General features: G+C 46.9%; 2 protein-coding genes across 10 annotated transcripts in view; both read right to left on the bottom strand.

Annotated features, from left to right (window-relative positions):
• The window catches only part of ENG (endoglin), a 52,949-nt gene extending 48,282 nt beyond the window's left edge, over positions 1-4,667 (bottom strand). The window contains exon 1 of one of the 2 annotated variants that reach the window (XM_083597309.1): positions 4,197-4,667. In XM_083597309.1, the coding sequence (XP_083453435.1) occupies positions 4,197-4,260 (64 nt within the window). In that variant the 5' untranslated portion in view covers positions 4,261-4,667. The remainder of the gene's footprint in view (positions 1-4,196) is intronic. The other variant, XM_083597310.1, reaches the window with a different exon arrangement.
• A 1,535-nt stretch (positions 4,668-6,202) lies between these two features.
• The window catches only part of AK1 (adenylate kinase 1), a 64,628-nt gene continuing 51,382 nt past the window's right edge, over positions 6,203-19,448 (bottom strand). For 4 of the 8 annotated variants that reach the window (XM_083597338.1, XM_083597339.1, XM_083597343.1 and 1 more), the window contains 2 exons: positions 18,017-18,093; positions 15,002-17,874 (listed from right to left, as the gene is read on the bottom strand). In XM_083597338.1, the coding sequence (XP_083453464.1) occupies positions 18,025-18,093 (69 nt within the window). In that variant the 3' untranslated portion in view covers positions 15,002-17,874; positions 18,017-18,024. Of the gene's footprint in view, positions 6,218-15,001; positions 18,094-19,448 lie in introns of those variants that run through there. The other 4 variants (XM_083597336.1, XM_083597341.1, XM_083597342.1 and 1 more) reach the window with 2 other exon arrangements.

Genomic DNA, 19,448 nt, shown 5'->3' with positions numbered 1-19,448 from the left:
ACTATATATAGTGGTACCTCGGGTTAAAAACTTAATTAGATCTGGAGGTCCGTTCTTAACTTGAAACTGCTCTTAACCTGAGGTACCACTTTAGCTAATGGGGCCTCCTGCTGCTGCCGCGCGATTTCTGTTCTCATCCTGAAGCAAAGTTCTTAACCTGAGGTACTATTTGTGGGTTAGCAAAGTCTGTAACCTGAAGCATCTGTAACCCGAGGTACCACTGTATAAGGGTCTGGTGATTTCTGTTTCAATGTATCTGAAGAAGGGTGCATGCACACGAACGCTCATACCAATAACTAACTTTGTTGGTCTCTAAGGTGCTACTGGAAGGAATTATTTAATTTTGTTTCGACTATGGCAGACCAACACGGCTACCTACCTGTAACTTGCTCAGTCTTGTTGACTGTAACTGGAAGCTGTCTCCAATGGCTCTGGCAATCTTTTAAATGAGAGATGCACGGGATTGAGCCTGCGGTGGTCTGCATACCCAGAACATGGTCTTCCATAATGACACTTCCCTATACATTTGAGCCCAGTGCCCCTCTTCCCTAGATTTCCTTGAGCAGCCAACCCTTGCTCTTTTCCAACAAGGGCTCTGATGCTTTCAAGTACTGTGTGATAAGCCAAAATTCAGGAAGTAAAGGTTTCTGCAGCATGCATCAATAAGGGCAGCTGACATGCAACCACTGGCGCCAGGTTGCCCCCAAGGTTGAAGGGGCCCGGTGTGTACATGTGATGTCACACACATGTCCAAACATTGCGCAGGCCGGTGCACCCTTCTGCTAGGCTTTGCCAGTCCCTGCAACACCAGGAGATGCTGTGCAGGCTGGTACAATCTCACTCTGGTGAGAGCCTGGCAGGCCATGGAATATTGAGGGAGGGAGCACTCTCCTTGAAAATTGGGGGGGGGACTCAGCCCCCTCCTTCCCAGAGGGTGCCCCTGCATGCAACATTTCTGCCTGTTGCAGAGGAGCCCCAGCAGGAGGGGGGAAATGAACTGAACTGAAGACCTTATGATGCACTAGATGCATAATTCTAATAATCTATGGACTCTGACTTTCATCATCTCTCACCATTTAATGGGATCTGACACCTGAAGCGCCACATGTTCCCCATTCTTCTGGCAGAAAGTATTGATTAATTCCTATGTCCATGTGGATACAATAATAGTATGCAGCTCATAAGTATAGTTCTAATCAAGCCAGTGGCCCATCTAATTTAACATCTTTTTCTCACAGTGGCCAGCAAGGTGCCCCACTGTAAGCAGGATCTGAGAGCAACAGCAGTTTTCCCCACAGCAAATAGTAATCATCATAGCTAGTAGCCATTGACAGCTGTACGCTCCAGGAAATGGTCTAATTTCTCATTTAGGCTGCTCTCATTTTAAAGTTTTAGGGTGCTTTCCAAGTGTGGCTATTTCTGTGCAGGAATCAATCAAATTTCAGCAAATTCAGTTTGTGAAATTATAGTTGTTTTGGGGGCCTTGCACAACAAGTTTACTGCCCCCGAAAAGGTTAGACCAATGTGATGGGGAAATGCACCTGAAAATATGTGGGTCGGGATGCATGGATCTGTCAGGTTTGATTCTGTCAGTGTTTCATCTTTAAATTCAGTTCGCCACATTTCTCCAGCAATTTGCAATTTTTATAAAGGCCTCATGAAAATTGGTCAGTATTTTAGTGCAGATTTCTTCTAATAAACATGTTAGTGTGCAGTTTTGACTGATGTACAATTTTTTTGCAATTTCCCCTAATAAAATACATTTTTGTATGCTTTTAAAAAAACAAAAACCTTTTTATGCGCACTTTCCCCTAATTTATACATTTTTGTAAACATTGTTTGGTTGGAGCGCCGCATTGTAAAATTAAGATAATTGAGAATTTCCATTCTCATCTTCTTTCAGAAACTGCAAATTGGGTGGATTCACTTTTAAATGTGAACTGAATCAAATTTATCCCCACTCCTTAGTGTGGGGTAACACACTGCTACCTAAACTCCCCACAAACAAATCCGGATGAGTGTTCAATAAAAGGATGCTTGGGAGCAGCACCTATGTGGTTGTCAGAATCCACAAAAGATTAACCAAGGTTTGGTTCCCTTAGCGGTATTGAAATTTCTTGAGTTGGTATATTATGTATTAGCTTATTGAAGTTTCTCTTTGCCGAATGATGCAGATAGCTCAGTCAGTAGAACATGAGACATTTAATCACAGGTCATGGGCTCAAGCCCCAAATGGGGCAAAAGGAGTCCTGCATTGCCGGGGTTGGACTAGATGACCAACGAAGAAGAGTCCACTCAGTGAAATTCATGACTGAGTGGGGATTTGAACTCTGGTCTCCCAAGCCCTAGTTCAACACTCCTGCCACTGTATCATACGGGAGATAGTGGGCTTTGAACCCAGGACTTCATGCATGAAAAGCAGGGGCTTATGCACCGAGCTGTGAGCCACAGAGTTTCCCATTTTGGTCTTATCAGTCCAAGCATCCAGCAATGCAATTCTTTGCAAGGACTGAAATAAGCACCCACTCTCCATGTGATTGACTTCCAAGCCATCACCTTTTAGGAGAGGGTTGCAAGTAACTGAGAAGGGTGGGAAACATCCCAAAACATCTTTTTTATGGGGTCTGAGAATTTATAGAGGCAGCTGTCCCCTTCTCCATAGCCCTGTTTCTTAACTACCAATATCCTACCTGGCTCAGTTCAGAATTTTGGCATATAAAGCTCTAAACAACTTGGAACCAAGTCACCCTGTATATCCCTGCCTGGCAACTGTTTTCCTCTGATGGACCACTTCTGAGAGCATCACATGGCGCACCAGAGACGCACACTTAGCATGCACACTTGGCATGCACTAGAGCCTGGGTTTTTAGTGTTGCAGCTCCAGCCCTCTAAATTACGTTACCAACTGAAATTTGGCAAGCACCATGTGTCTTAGAATTTAGGCCACTACTGAAAACATTTTTATTTTAAAAGGATCTCTGTAAAATATGATCCTGTTTTTAAATGGAATATAAATTGTACAATTGCAGAGACAGTCTTTTATTTGACAGTTTTATTGCTTTTAGTTGACTGGGCCTGTAACCTTTTGGTTTTTACTTATTGTATCCTGTTTTGATGACCTTTGGCTGTGAAGCAGATTATGAATTTGTAAACAATAAACAGAATAAACCATGCACCATGTACTGTCATGGAGACTTCTGAATGGGGCCAATTTCTAATGGCTCTCTGTATATCTACTAGGACTGAGAGGGATAAATTCAAATTTGTTTGCATTTTCATGAGAAACTACCTAATATGCACTTCTCCATCCAACATGCAAACCGAAACACAGTTATCTTTAGAACTTCACACTTCACACTTCACACTTCTCTGAATTCTGTGATGCAACCAAACACCATGTGCCAAAAAGAATATATTAAGGAAAGTGTGCATGCATGAAAAGTGTAGAAAAAACATACAAAACATGCCTTTTAACAGGAGAAACTGCTAGCATTAAAGTATGTCAAAACGGTATACAAGAGAGAGTTTATTGGGAGAAATTCACGTTAGAATTCTGGTGACCTTTTTAATTAAAACACAAAAACAAAACCAGAAATTACTACAGAAATATGGAGAACTAGATTTAAGATGGGAAGAATGCAAAACTAACAGACACCAAAACGGGCAGATTTGTCCGTTTCTGACCGGCACCCTCTTGCCCTTTGAGAGAAAAGGCTGCAAGTTCTGGGCACGCGCCCCCTTCTCCTAAGCTCCTCCTGGAAAGATTCCCTTCTTCTTTATTTTTCTAACTTTAAGCCAGACTTGGACCAAGCAGTCCTTCAGGCAGAGGGCTGCCCTCTGTGGAATAGGTCATATGGCCATTCTACCCCCCATCCCACCCTGCTTTACAGTTACCCGGCTGATAACTAAGGGAAAGGGATGTAGTTCAATGGCACACAGGAGTGGAACTGCTCATGTCTCCGGCCTGAAACAAAACACTGAGCTAAGTCAACCTATGTTTCAACTCGGTATGAAGAAGCTCCTTATTTTCCCTTTGGAGTCGTCCCCCCAAATCTCTCCCTAAATAATTATTTTCCCAGTTTTACGCAAACCAGCAAAGTTAAGGCAGCAGCCCAAGAACCAGTTGGTTTATGAAGTTGCGGCAGCAGATCTTCCCACCTGTCTCCCCCTCAGCACCGCCAAAGAGAGCCACTTACTCGCTCCTGCTGTCACAACGCTCCAGGTCAGAAGGAGGACCGCCAGACACCGCCCCGTCTCCATAGCGCCTGGACTCCTTGCTTCTTCTTCTCCTCTTCTCTCACACTCCTCTTACCCCGTGTCTAGGAGCAGGGGTGATGGAGGGGAGCTCTCCGCAGGGCTGTGGTACTTGGTGACGGGACACGGGAGAAGCAGGCGGCTCAGCTCTGCCCTTCTCCAATCCAGCCTTGGTCCTGGTTTCCAGGGGGTTCGGCAGAGGCAGCAGGGAAACGGGTTGGAATCGAGATGCCTTTGTCACAGAGACTCTCGCTGCGCCTCCTCGGAGCTCCCACTGCTTGAATGTTTGGAACTGGCTCGGCTCAGCCTTGATGACCAAGCGAGGCAGGAAATCGACTCCCTTTGGAGGGAGGCTTGCCAAGAACTCGTCTCTGCCAAAACAGCAAATAGGAAATGCTGCTGGCTCTCTCTCCCACCCACTCCCCCGCCTCCCTCTCTTTCTCTCTTTGAAGTTCTTCAAACGATGCGGGGGGTGGGGGGCGAAACACAGCAGCTGATCGCTCACTGACAGAGGGAGACCCTCGGATGTGGTCTCTCTCTCTCCCCCCTTCCCGCAGAGAAGCAGCGCAGAGTCTTCACCTTTTGGACTGCCTGGGGATCAAGACTTGACCTGGTTGTCGGGTGGCCACATTCACACCAGACATTCACAGCTCTTGGTCATTGCTTGCCCTAAGGAGCAGTGGGAGCTGCAGTTTGTTAAGGGTGCTGAGAATTGTGAGGAGATACCCCTCGCTGTTGTTGTTTAGTCGTGTCCGACTCTTCGTGACCCCCTGGACCAGAGCACGCCAGGCACTCCTGTCTTCCACTGTTTGGTCAAACTCATGCTGGTAGCTTCGAGAACGCTGTCCTACCATCTCCTCCTCTGTCGTCCCCTTCTCCTTGTGCCCTCCATCTTTCCCAGCATCAGGGTCTTTTCCAGGGACTCTTCTCATGAAGTGGCCGAAGTCTTGGAGCCTCAGCTTCAGGATCTGTCCTTCCAGTGAGCACTCAGGGCTGAGTTCCTTCAGAATGGAGAGGTTTGATCTTCTTGCAGTCCATGGAACAAATCCCAGAGTTCTCTGGAAAGAGAAATTGAGTGTTTAAAGCACTCCCAGAAGCCCTTGGGGGAGGCTGTGACTGTTAACGTGGTATCACAGCCCTTTAAATGTGTGGTGTGAATATGGCCTAAGCTTTGTTTGCAAGGTATCTGGAGCAAGGAATTAAATTAGGGCGAGAAGTCAGAAACAAGGAGACAGAAGCAGGCACATTGTTTTTCTGACCAGTAGGGTCTGACCCATTTGTGCAAACAGGGCACTGCCCTACCAACCTCATCCTACCCTCAGTCTGCCCCCACCTGCATGACCTCCTACTTAAAACCAGTGCATGGGGTGGCATTGCTGGTCGGCTCCCTCCTCCTTAGACTCAGGGTTGACCCTTGTACAATTCAGCAGGGAGAAGGGTTAAGCAGACATCTCAAGCGTCCCGAATTATCTGGGACATCCCAAATTGGCAGAAGATGCCCCTGCTTCTTCTCCCAATACCAAATGTCCCAATTTTGCTTCCCCCCGCCCCCCGCTGGTTGCACCAGAGTGAGGGAGCAAGATACAGGCATTTTTTCATTCTGCTGTGGCACAAGTACACAAAGAGGACCAAAAAACGGAAGCAAAACTTACTCTGACCTCGTCTTCCAGAAGTTCATCTGCGGTGGTGAGGAGGAGGCAGAAGCAGATCCAGTCTGTGCCACATCAGGAGACACAGCACAGGCCAGTGCAACCTTCCCCAGGCCACTTGGGTCTGAGCTGTGTCAGGAGTTTCAGTGTAGGCTGGGCCGGACTTCTGGCAAGCCGCACTGGGCCATGCTGCTTCTCCCAATAGGGCGCAGGCCCAGCACAACCTGCTGGAAGGTCAGCGCAACCTGCTCCGCTTCTCCCAAGGTCTTGGTGAAGGAGGACTACTGGAGAAAGGTAGGTGGGGTGGGGGAGGGTTGGTGACACGGAGGGGGCAGGGGATGGTCTCAGCTGGGGTGCCCCAAATTACCCTCCCAAAATGTTGGGGGGTATGGATTAGGGAGAAAGTCATTTAAAGCTGAACCTATCAAATCCACACATTCTGAAACAAAACTGAACTGCAAGGCAGCTATCATTCAAAATCTGCACTTCCTCAAATTTTGCAATCCAGTTCTCCAGTCAGGCGATGTGTACAAGATTGCATACACTAGGGGGGAAGTGCACGTAAAAATGCACAGGTTCTTGAAGGAAAGCGCTTTGCAAAAATGTGCATATTAGACAAAATTGCATGCAGAAATTCAGGCTAACATGCTGACAACTTTTCATGAGGATCTTTTCCCCCCAAAAGAAACATATAGAAAATTGCTAGAGAAATGTGGAGAAACAAATTCGAGGCTGATAAATATGAGAAAAGGAGGGAACTTATATTGGCAGGTCCACTCATCCCTAACAGGGAGGAGGATAGGGACAAAATTGGAATTAGTTGGCTCCTCCTGTCATTGGCCCTGGCTCTGGAACTGGATCCACTGGCCTCCCTGACTTCCCCACGGACTCCTCTCGTTCTTCTTCTCTTTCTTAGGAAAAAGGACAGCGAGGTGGACACCAAGGTAGACATAAAGTATTCGGAAACTTGTGGGAATGAGGGTGATTTTTTTTCACTGGAGATATGCTAGAAAGTCGGACTTTACCACTGGCAGCAGGGCTGATGGGTAAAGGTAAAGGTAAAGGGACCCCATACCATTAGGTCCAGTCGTGGCCGACTCTGGGGTTGCAGCGCTCATCTCGCTTTATTGGCCGAGGGAGCCGGCGTACAGCTTCCAGGTCATGTGGCCAGCATGACTAAGCCGCTTCTGGTGAACCAGAGCAGCGCACAGAAAGCCGTTTACCTTCCCGCTGGAGCAGTACCTATTTATCTACTTGCACTTTGACATGCTTTTGAACAGCTAGGTTGGCAGGAGCAGGGACTGAGCAGCGGGAGCTCACTCCGTCGCGGGGTTCAAACCGCCGATGGGCTGATGGGAGTAGGGATCAAATAACACATGGAGGGACAATGCTTCTCCATCCCTGTTGTAGGGTGAACAGATGCAAAGCAGAACAGCCTCCCCCGCCCCCATTCTTATAGGAGAGTGAATTTCAGGACGTGCAGTTTTGCAAATTCCATTTTCTGTGCAACTTTTAAAGTTATTAACCAACCGGGTGTACAACAACCAGAGCCTCTTTTGTATTGAGGCCTCTCTGTATGTTGTTTTGTTTGAATTCCTGAACCCCTCTAGTTTATTATTTGTGTCTAAGTGCTTGATGCTTCTTGACTCCTTTCCTGTCTCTGGGGCTCCACAAATATTTCAGGAGCATCTGACAGGCCTGTAAACCTGTGTATTACTCACAATGGCCTTTTGCCTTTGATCACGGGCCAGCCATTGATCTCAAGGGCCTCCGGCTTCTGCTGATGGCCGGGGTGCTAGTAGGTACTTGGAAAACTCAGGGCAGAACCCAGGATACTTATTTACCTCTGGGCAAATTAAGCTGGGTGCGATGGTTGGGGTCTCACCACCACTGAGCTTTCTAGCACTCACAGCCACCTTGGACACAGTTCATGCATGTGAGGTAGGGGTTTCTTCTTCTGATGCTGATGTTATCCTCATCAAAATGCCATCCTATTCTGTTCCACCCCCACATGGGATGGGGAAGAAATTTGATTTGGTTTACAATTAAAGGTGAGTCTACCTAATTCACACTTTCTGAAACAATACATTAACCAGAACACAGCCCCCACCCCCTTGAGATTCGCACTGGTCTGAATTTCGCAGTGCAGTTCTCCAGCCAAGTAACATGTAAAAAAATTGCATGGTCATGTAGGTCCCACTTCACAAGTGTTCGCTGTGCAAAAAATGCACTCATCCAAACATGAGAAATTAGTATTCAAACTGTATCTCACCCTATTCAGGCTTCAAGACGCCCCTGACATAGAGCTTGTGGTGGAAAGAGATGTCCATTAAATTTTCAATCTCTCACTGTTTTTCATTCCTCCAGGACCTGTGATTTTTTTTCTAAAGACCGCATATATATATATATATATATATATATATATATATATATATATGAGACATTTATTTAATCATTTGCAATTGTAATTCAATATGCATTTTTGTGCACATTCCCCTTTCCTGAGTCTCTAAAATACCTAGCAATGTCCCTGATGTCCCTGCCCATCAATGGAAACTAGGGGCCCGTGGGATCAAAACTTGGCCCAGGATTATAGAATCATAGAATTGTAGAGAGTGACGGGACCACGAGCGTCATCTAGTCCAGGGGTAGGTAACCTAAGGCCCATGGGCCACAAGCCGCTCATGGGGGTCGTTTAACTGAGAAAACCCGCTCAGCGAGTCCCCACGCGCTGCTCTAAACCTGCATGGCACGGGGACTCGCTTCTACAGTGCTGGAAATCATGTCTGTGCACTCTCAGATCCCGGAAATCACGTCTGCCCAGACACAGACGGTGGAAGTTGTGTCTGCGCAGACGCTGGAAATTGCGGGCGCATGCACAATCCAGCCCATGGAGGGATCTCCGCTGGAGGGAACCGGCCCAGGTGAAGCAAACCTTGCCGACCCCTGATTTAGTCCAACCCCCTGCAAAGCAGGAGTCTTTTCTGCACAGAGATTTGCAAGCAAATCCCTTCCCCTTCCACCCCACCCCCCGCCACTACAGTATCTGGCCAGAGTGATGCATGCCTTAGTTACATCTGGGTTACACTACTGCAATGCTCTCCATGTAGGGCTGCCTTTGAAAACTGTTTGGAAACTGCAGCTGGTACATAACGTTGCAGCCAGACTGCTGGCTGGGGCAGCTTACAAGGAGGATGTGATTCACCTGCTAAAACAACTTCACTGGCTACCAGTCCGTTTCCAGGCACAATTCAAAGTGCTGGGCTTGGACTACAGTGGTACCTCGGGTTAAGAACTCGTTCTGGAGGTCCTTTCTTAACCTGAAACTGTTCTTAACCTGAGGTACCACTTTAGGTAATGGGGCCTCCTGCTGCCGCCGCGCCGCCACTGCACAATTTCTGTTCTCAGCCTGGGGCAAAGTTCTGAACCTGAGGTACTATTTCTGGGTTAGCGGAATCTGTAACCTGAAGTATCTGTAACCTGAAGCGTCTGTAACCCAAGGCACCACTGTATATAGGCTCTTCAGATGAGCACCTTCTCTCAGGCCCATCCCATCAGCATAAGAGGCATGGTTGGTGGTTGGTGGCCAATGGCCAGGGATTATGGGAGTTGGAGTCCAGCAACATCTGGAGTGCCATAGGTTCCTAACACCCTCTCTTATGGCATAAGCTCATCAGATGCATGGTTCCAAACCAAACCACATTTACTGGAAACAGCAAACAGCATTCAGAGGTCTCTGTTGCTTCTGACACAACCATTGTGGCTAGAAAATCCTAGCAGGGGAGGGGAAATATTTTGGAGGCGAGTAAAAACAGCCACTTAAAATGCACTTGCCAGAACCAGCTCTTCACTTCTTTCCCCATCTCCCGTTGAGCTTGCTAAGATCGTGCTAAGAATTTCCTGGATACCCTGTTTTTGTTTTTCTTGGAGAGGTAAAAAACAGCCTCTCTAGGTGCTTGGAAGTTCCTGGACTCCCTTGATGGCAATCATGTTTTCAGGCACTGGCTCCTTTGAGCACCTTCTCTTTCCTCCTTGGCTCAGCCAGCTGGCAAGAGAGGGGGAAGGATATGCTGAAGAGGTCACTGAAGGGTGCAATCTGGCTGGAGGTGTTGGTGAGAGGAGCAAACCATTCCGTTTAAGCCAGTGGTTACCAATCTTTGTTTGGCCATGCCCCACCTAAGCATCTCTAAAATCCTGGTGCACACCCCACCCCGGAGCGCTACTCTCCCTGAATGCACCCAGTGAATTTTCTGTTTAGATAAACTCTCTATTGCCACCAGCTGACCGCCGTGTACATTCTGATTTTAATTTTTAAAATGTGTATGTCACAATATATATTTATATACTGTATATGAGGCCCCTAGAACCATAAGAAATGCAAATTCACTGTTAATAACTCATTCTCGAATTGCCCCTTGTGGGAACCACAAGTTTAAGCCCTGGTGTCAGTCGTGAAATTACATTACCCCACTTCCTCCCGAACCTCAGGGCATGGCCTGCAACCACCATCTCGCTTTCCTCCCTCTCCTCAGGTCAGAACACTGGGGGAAACTGCTATATTTATTAATCTGTTCACCGCTTAGCAGTTTTACTTACAACTAAATCGCACAATTTTTCTTTTGTTAAACATATTGGCTGGGAGCCCCAGAAGACCTGCTCCCCGCCCTCCTTGTTGGCCTTTCCCACCTGGCCTGGGAGGGTGGGACCCTGATTGACTCCAGCTGCAAAAGCTGAGGCTGATGAGCAGACTCTAAGACTGGGGTATTTTTAGGGGGGTTTATTGCTGCTGTTGATATTATTATTGTATCTTTGTTTTAAGATCTAATGATTTATGTGGAAATCAATCAATTTGGTTGTATTTTTTTAATGTGCTTTTTATTATTTTGTTACATTGCAGTTCTTTCATATTTTTTAATTAAAAGTTGATTGGCATAAACACAAACAGAATACAATGGGTATGGTAAATAAAAATAAATGTGAAGGTAGAAAAATAAAACACAGACACAGAGGAGGGATCAAAAACCAAGAAACTACTGAAAATACAGCGCCACATTCAGTTGTCGCATTTGAGAAGAAAAAGGGGGGTCGATTCAGTTCTCTTTTTTCATACTGTAAACTACCTTGAGCACAGTTTTAACCATGGAAAGATAGCTTGCAAATAAAATGATGATGATGATGATGAAATAAATTAAATGCACCAAGAATTTATAACCTTCCCTTCCAAAGCAAATGCCAATTGCATGGAGCTGGACTAGATCCCTTTCGGCTCTACAGTTCTATTACAGTGGTACCTCGGGTTACAGAAGCTTCAGGTTACAGACTCCGCTAACGCAGAAATAGTACCTTGGGTTCAGAACTTTGCTTCAGGATGAGAACAGAAATTGCACAATGGCGGTGTGGCGGCAGCAGGAGGCCCCATTAGCTAAAGTGGTACCTCAGGTTAAGAATGGTTTCAGGTTAAGAATGGACCTCCAGAATGAATTAAGTTCTTAACCTGAGGTACCACTGAATTCTGGGCTTAGACTCAGAAGAGGCTCGGGTAGAGTCACTACTCCAGCTTCCTGGCAGGTGGGTCGCTCTTGCTTCCCAGAAAGGAGAAGGGCAAGGAGGTCAGCATGGTGCAAACACATCAGTGGAGCCAATCCAGTGTACATACTGGTGCATTTGTTCCAGGTGCCCTCCTCGCCACCATACTACATGTTTTATCCCTTCCAGGAATCAGCAGTGATCCACCTGCTGGGAAGCTGACATCGCACGTCTACTGTGTGGTGGGGCCTCTTTTGCTCCCAACCATTTTATCATTTTTACTATGAAAAAATAAATATAACCCAAAGCACTCTATTATCAGCTGGTTTTTAAAAGCCTTATTCATAGGCATGTCAGCAAAACTGACCCACCAACTGCAGGTTGTCAGTGGGGAAGCAGACTTTGTGGATGTCTGGTGGGGTTTTTTGTAGCTTAGTTTAACAACACAGTCACAAGAATGGCAAATTCCATCTAAATATGATTTCATCCAGCACTGTTTTTGATCATGTGAGTTTTTGATCCATTGTTTATGTCTTGCCTTGGAATGCTACAGTACCACCTTTTTTGAACAATTCTCCCTATAATCACCTTACCTTATATGTGACCATGCTAAATTGTTTTCCTTCCTTTCTTTGAAATGTTGGGGTGCTTCATTAGTCTTGTTTATTATACACTTAATAAAAAGCAGCCACTATGGAGGAAGTACATTAATGCTTTCATTTGAGGCACAGCAGAATCCCTGCTCATGTTCTCGGCCACTGCACACATCAGTGGAAAGTGTGCTAGTCTGTAATGTCCCGTTCCGCCCCGCACTCTTCCGCCCCACCCCCTTTCAGCACCAAAAATGGTTTGTGTGTCAGTGGCCACATGTGTGCTGATCGTGTGCAAATGGGGAATTGTCTGTATATCCTGTGGATGTGAGCTTAACCTGTCACATAAAAGATTTTCCAAAATTGTTGACGTCATGTGGAAGCCTGCATACAAGACTTAGCATGTGTACATGTATTTGTCTTAGAAGACAACACTTTGGGTTTGGTAATTGTTTTCAATAAATAAACTTGCAATAAATAAACATAAAATAAAAGAAGAAGTGGGTAATGTGGGGGCTCAATGCACCACTCCAGTGGAGTTCGTTTTGTAATCAGGGGGCCACAACTGAAAAGGCTCTGCCTCTTGTCCCTGCCAACTGAACTCCCCCAGGGCAGCTCACATTGCAGCACTTGCGGCTTCAGAAGTTCAGGAACAAAGTAGTACATTTGGGGGCTTCTTTTCTTCCTGATTTTGCAGGCACACTAAAACATACCTGGCTGGATTGGTGGGGGGGAGGAGTCCAACGTATGTGCTGTGCTTGTTGTAGGGGCCTTCTGTCGTTCATCTGCACCAGGTAGCAAAGAGATGGGGAAAGACTGGCAACTGTAGGTGCAATGGCATTCTTGAGGCCTTCCCTGGGTACCCACAAACCCTCTGAGCCCCTCACTCGTTTGCTCCTTGGTCATTAGGGTGTTTTATCTTTCTCACTTCCTCTTTCAGCCCCATGTGCTTCTCAAGTCCGTTTAATTCATTTGGGTTTGACTTTCAGCCGGATCCTTTGGGAAAGTGAAGTGTGCCTATTTATCTGTTTCTCTCTCTCCATCAGGGTGGAGTAGGGGTGCTAATCTAGGGGAGAGGCTATATAAGTCACCAGAGGGACTGGCGCTTGCTACTATCACTCCCCAAAATCAAAATGTGCCCGCTGGCCTAATAAGAGTGACGGCGATCCCTGTGCGAGGAAACACCACCAACCACCACCTTCTTCCAAGCTTGCCCCTTTGGCTCTTCTCTGATGGCTGCTGCCCCAAGGAGATGCGTTTCCTGTGCCTGTTGAAATGTGGGGTGAGGAATGTGTGTGTGGAGGGAGAGGGCTGTCATATCCTTCCCCCTCCCAACATTCCAGGCACGCGCCATCTCCCACTGAGGCTTCACCGGCTGGAGGGGGGAGGCTCTCTTTCCTCGCTACAGACGCACAGCCTGTTCCTGTTTATCACCTCAGGCTCCTCGACCTCATTTGATGACTTCGACATCTGAGCATGTTTTTACAGTCAGCTTCCTTCCCCGTCCGGCGTCTCTCTAACTCCAACTACAATACAGTGTGCAATCTTCATTACACAACCACCGACCTCCATGGTAACTCCAGTTTCTCCTCAAAGCCCAACAGCTCCCAACCACACATTGCCATCCTTTTCTTCAGCAGCCTGCATTTGATGAGGAGGTCTGTTCTTCTCCCACTCGGGACCTGCTTTGAGCAACCTTCCTGGGAGGTTCAGAAAAGTATCCTCTGGCGGTTCCAGTTGGCTAATGGCCACAATGAGGCTGGCCCAGCCCAGCAAATTTGGTGCCTGAGGCAAAGGGCAAGATGGCCGCCCACTCCATATTCCACTTACAGAATCTGACAAGACTCATAGCTGAATCTCATCTCAACTCTCGCAATGGGACAACATCCTGCACCATCCTGAGGCACCAGAGTAGCAGAGCATGCTAGCTTAGGGGGGTTCAGGGGGAATGGCTGAGGGAGTGCTGCCACCACACCCATCTGCCGCCTAAGGCAACTGCTTCACTCAGTGCAAGTTTTAGAAGATTCATTGACTGTTTCAGGGCATAACCCTATACCTGAAATGAGAAGGTGAGAAGAAGAAGAGTTTGGATTTGATATCCCGCTTTATCACTACCCTAAGGAGTCTCAAAGCGGCTAACATTCTCCTCTCCCTTCCTCCCCCACAACAAACACTCTGTGAGGTGAGTGAGGCTGAGAGACTTCAGAGAAGTGTGACTGGCCCAAGGTCACCCAGCAGTTGCATGTGGAGGAGCAGGGAAGCGAACCCGGTTCACCAGATTACGAGTCCCCCGCTCTTAACTACTATACCACACTGGTGAGGAGGCATAAGAACAGCCCTGCTGGATCAGGCAAAGGGCGCATCTAGCCCAGCATCCCGTTCTCACTGTAGCCAAACTGATGCTGGAATGGGAAGCCTGAAAGTTGGACCCGAGTGCAATCGTACTCTCACCCCCTTTGACTCCCAGCAAGTGGGATTCAGAGACATATTGCAGTGGAGATAGGAGATAGTCACCATGGCTAGTAACCACTCATAGCCTTATCCTCCATGAATTTGTCTAATCCTCCTTTAAAGCCATCCAAGTTGGTGGCCATCACCATAAATTCCATACTTTTATGCACTGTGTGAAGAAGTGCTTCATTTTGTGTCCTGAATCTCCCAAGATTACAGCTTCACTGGAGGTCCTGGAGGCCCAGTATTAGGAGTGGAGGAGGAAAATGTTTTTCTGCCCATTTTCTTCAACACCATGTATCGCTTTAGATGCTTCTATGATGTCTCCTCGGATAACCATTAAGGGACGCCCACAAGCAGGGCCTGTGCCAAACAGGACACTCTCCACCTATGATTCCCAACAGCAGGTGTTCAGAGGCAGACTGCATCTGACGGTGGGGGGAGAACAGAGCCTTTGTGGCCAGTAGTTCCAACCAAGAGAGGAAATGCCAGAAAGGTTGGTGATGACATAATGCGCACACACACGTTACATGGTTGCCATGTTTTTTACTCTTTAATAATGATATGATAAATACATTCGGACATTAGGCCTGCGGACAGAGGGCCTTTAAGACTCTGGGTGGGATGCAGGGGGGCTTCCCCCCTCTCCCCACTTATATAAATATTAGAAATCATTGTACAAAAGAACTGGATACCGTTATAACGCATCAGGGTGCATGCGAAATGCTATCTGTGAGTTTGGAGTGCTCCAGTAATCAGAGAGAAAGAAAATGAGGCACAGTGTTCACATTACAAAATCCCACCCGAGTTCAGGTACACCATCTCGGGCTTCGGTTGTGTACCACCCCTCCCCACTCCCAAATCTCTCTCTCCCTAAAGCATAGGGAGTGGGGATGGGAGGCCTTCAACCCTCCAGATGGAATCAAACACTCGATCAGCCCAGGGCAGGGATATCTGAAGTTGTAGTTCAGTAATATAAAGACAGCCAGATGCTCCACCTGTGATGTAGAGCCATGTTCTTCAACCTTAGGTCCCCAAATGTTGTTGAACTACAACTCCCATAATCCCTGACCATGGGTGAAAGCTGTCTGGGGCAGATGGGAGCTGCAATCCAGCATTATTGGGGCCCCAAGGCTGAAGAACTCTTGATTCAAAGTCTCCCTACAGCTCACACAGGAAACCTGTGGCTCTCTAGATACTGCTAGACTACAAGTCCCATCATCCTTGCTGCCTGGGGCTGATGAGAGCTGGGCTCCAGCAAGTCCCCCATTCCTACTCCACAGAGACAGAGAAATAAGGGAGACTGGCAGAGATGAGCTCCTACTCAAATATTTTCACCAGCAGACCAAAGAAAAAGGCACATAGAAGCTGTCAATCTGTAGTTTATGGCTGCTAAGGGAATGAAGTGGTAAGGGATGAAATGGGGGCAAGGGGTCATCTGGCCTCCAGCCACCTCCTTTCATAGCCCACTCTAGAATGAAAGTTTACATGCCTGTTTGTCTCCTTCTTTCAAAGGAAGAAATCTCACTGCAAATTAGTTTTCTGTTGGGATGGGTAACACAAGAGCCCCTTAATTTTTCTGTGATTATGTTTTCAGAAGCCCAGCAGTCTTCAACTGGAGATATACCACTTCAGAGTCTAGGTGGGGGCTTGCTTGACCTCCAACCCCCATTGTACACAGAACAAAGTTTTCCCTCGTGATGTGCTGCTTTTCTAGGTATACAGTTTGGAGAGTGGGGAACGAAAGGGCATTTGGTCACAAGGATCTCACTTGCAGCCCACAAAGCCGTTAAAAGCCTCCCATTGTGCTAGAGGAAAAAGACCACCTTTCTTCCACTGAAAAACTGGGTCTCTTATTTGTGGTTGTGTTTCTGGGCAGGGGCATTGTAAGGAGATGGCCCAGGGGTCCCTAAACCCCCAGGCAGTGGGTCCCCTGACCCCATCTTTAAAACTTTTTTTTAAAAAAAGCTTTGCTCATAGAGTAGCAGGTTACCAAGCTAACCAACTTAATTTCCCAGAAGTGTCTATCCGTATACATGTGTGTATGGGGAAATTTGTGCCAATTTCCATCATGGGCCTGTGCAAAAGTCCTTTAAGTATCTGACCACACCCCCTTCCTCTATGCCACCATGCCATGCTATAGCACAAGCAGTGCTATTTTTCTAGAAAAAGAGGTGCCGGAACTCAACATGTTCTCTTAGAATGGCAATGGTGCCCACCTGAGAGGTGCTGGAACTGAGTTCTGGTAAGTTCTGGCTGGGGGGAAAAAGTCCTGATATCAAGTAACCACAGAAAAATCACAGGGGTTTCTTGCCCTGGGGTGAAGCAGCTTTCCTTGCAGAAGCAGAAATATGGCATTCAGAGGATGCATCTGCAAACTAAATAGGGATGGGAAAATCTGCCACTTTTGGTTCTCTTGGGTTCTCATTCCCTGCCTCTACCACACTGCAAATTCATTTTCACATCATATCAGTTTGCAAGTTTTAAAATTAAAGCCCCCATCAAAAATTCATCAGCATTTTAGTGCAAATTTATCCCAATACACACATTTTGTATACAGTTTCCCCTAATTACGTATTTTTACAAAGTGATTTATTGGGTTACATTTCAAAGGATGGAGAGAGATTCCCAGTTATCAGCAGCACCTCTCCTGTCATTGATGAGTAACATCAGCCAATCGTTTCAGAGCATTATAAAGTGTTGGTCTGCACTAAAGATGGTTATCTCAAACAATAGGTAGAAAGCATGTTATAACCATCCACTGCCACATGTTGCAAGCCAAGCACTTTAAGTTCTTATGTTCAATCTTCCATGTGACAAGTTATTTTGACTAATATTTGTGTTTATATTTGCAACAGACAGGTGCTGTTATCCTGCATTATAGGGTGAAACTCTAGCTGCATTTTCAAAGCAGGCTCTGGGTTTTTAAAAGATCATGACCCAGCCTTAGCTTTTCTCTGACATTCCACTGAATTACTAGGATCAGAGAATGTCCCCTTTGCAGCCTCATTTTACATGCCACTCATCCAGAGAAAATAAGATCTCCTTCTCTGGATACTCTGCAGTGGGATAAACATGCAGTTTCCTGCCCTTAATCAACCTCTGAACATAACATGAGAGCTTTTCCTGTTAAAGAAGAAGAAGGGGGGAAGGGGGTAAAAGATTAAAAAAAAAAAAAAATCTCAGCTCAGCTCATGAAAGTGAACTTTACTTTGGAGAGAAGGTTAGGGAGCCAAACATAATGTCCTTGAAATTTCCTCCAACGAGGCTCCGTCCACGAAAACAGGATAACACCACTTCCGCTGTCACAACCCCTGAGATGAAATCGGAGATGAAGCAGGCGAGAGGAGGGGGACCAGAGAGGCTCACGTGGGGAGGCAAAGAGGGGGCTCCTCTGCATGGATCTGAGGCAAGATTGAGTGGGAAGGGGGAGAGGCATCAGGAACGGGAGATTCACTGGTGGTGGGGAAGTGGGGAAGAGAGTGAGAGAGGAGGGAGCTGTGGGGAAGGGGGAGGGTGGGGGTGGAGACCAACAGGTGCTCTTGCCTGCGCTTTTACTTCAGGGTATCCAGGTGAGTGCAGACCTGTTGGAACACTTCGTCCACTGAGCCTTCGGCATTAAGCTGAGGAGAGAAGGGAGATGCATTTAGCAATTTGGGGCAGCCAAAGCCTTGCTGCTAGTACAAAACACTATCATCACACTTTGAGCAAAACCTTAACATTCCCCGCCCCCCACCGCACAGCTGACAGCATCGCCAGCAATTCTAAGCCATTCTACTATGCACCCACCTTAATTTTGTGATGGTAAAAATTGTTTTAAACTGTTTTCAGTATTGCTTTTTAATGTTGCAACCTGCCTTGGGACCTTAGGGTGGAGGGCAGGTAAATAATAAAGCAGAGCCCACCAACCCACTTTGATTTTAATTTTTTTTTGCATCCTAGTCATGGCAAGAACCCCATAAAAATAAAACCACTTGATGCATTTGTATAGACTACAAGGAGAAAACACCTGTGCCCCCTCCAGATGTTGCTGGACGCTGACTCCCAGCAACCCCCACTGCCATGGCCAATGGGCAGAGATGATAGGAACTGGAGTCCAACAATATCTGGAGGTGCTCCATCCCTGGCCCAGAGAATTGTAGGAGGGGGTGTTTTGCCAGTGCACAGGACAGCATGTGTGCATCACTAAGTCTCCAATACAGATTCATGTGCAACGTCTGTGTGTGTGCCCAAAAAGCAAAGGAAGCCAGTAACCAGGTGGGTCCATAAGAAAAGATCCAAAACCCACCGTCCAACAATACCTCTATCAGGGCCATCATTAAAAAGTCCCAAAACAGCAAGCAAGTGTTCATGTCCTCCAGAACAATTCATAAGGCTAGATGTTACACAGCGAAAGGCGGGGAGGTGACAGACAAAGAAGAAAACTATTAAAAAATTAAATAAGGGAAATTGTCAGGGTGTCACAAGCAGGGCTTGTCCTCCCCTCCCCATCAAGGAGACAGGTGGTCAGTTTCACTTGTCTAAGCAGCCTCTCCACGTCCTCAGAGGTAACAGGTTGAAGTTGATCCCATACAACCTAACTAGACAGAGCTCTGGCACTTTCCCACCCTGACCCTGCTACCTCTGATGCAGACTACCTCTTTCCAAATCTGAGCGATTTTATCTGCAAAAAACTTCGCAAAATCATTGCAAGAGATCTTGGGGTCCTCACCAGGCCCCGATGGTGGAGGTGGTTCTGTTAGATTGCAAACCACCTGAAAAAAATCTCCTGCTGCTGTTTCCTGCAGATGCAACAGAGGCAGCAAAGAAGGTCCTCTTTGTGTCACTATCACCACTTGGTAGGCTCAACGTTGAGCTCTAACCAGTGTCTAGTCCAATTGAGAATGAGTTTTCTGCCACAGGCGCTCTAGCTGTCTCAGCAATTGTTTCATTGTCCTCAGCTTCAGGGGAAACCACGGGGCTGTTCGGGCTCCATGCA

This window comes from Podarcis filfolensis (assembly GCF_964270895.1).
Source record: "Podarcis filfolensis genome assembly, chromosome: Z".
In the NCBI taxonomy this organism is placed as follows: domain Eukaryota; kingdom Metazoa; phylum Chordata; class Lepidosauria; order Squamata; family Lacertidae; genus Podarcis; species Podarcis filfolensis.
This window is presented reverse-complemented; position numbering and strand designations above follow the sequence as displayed.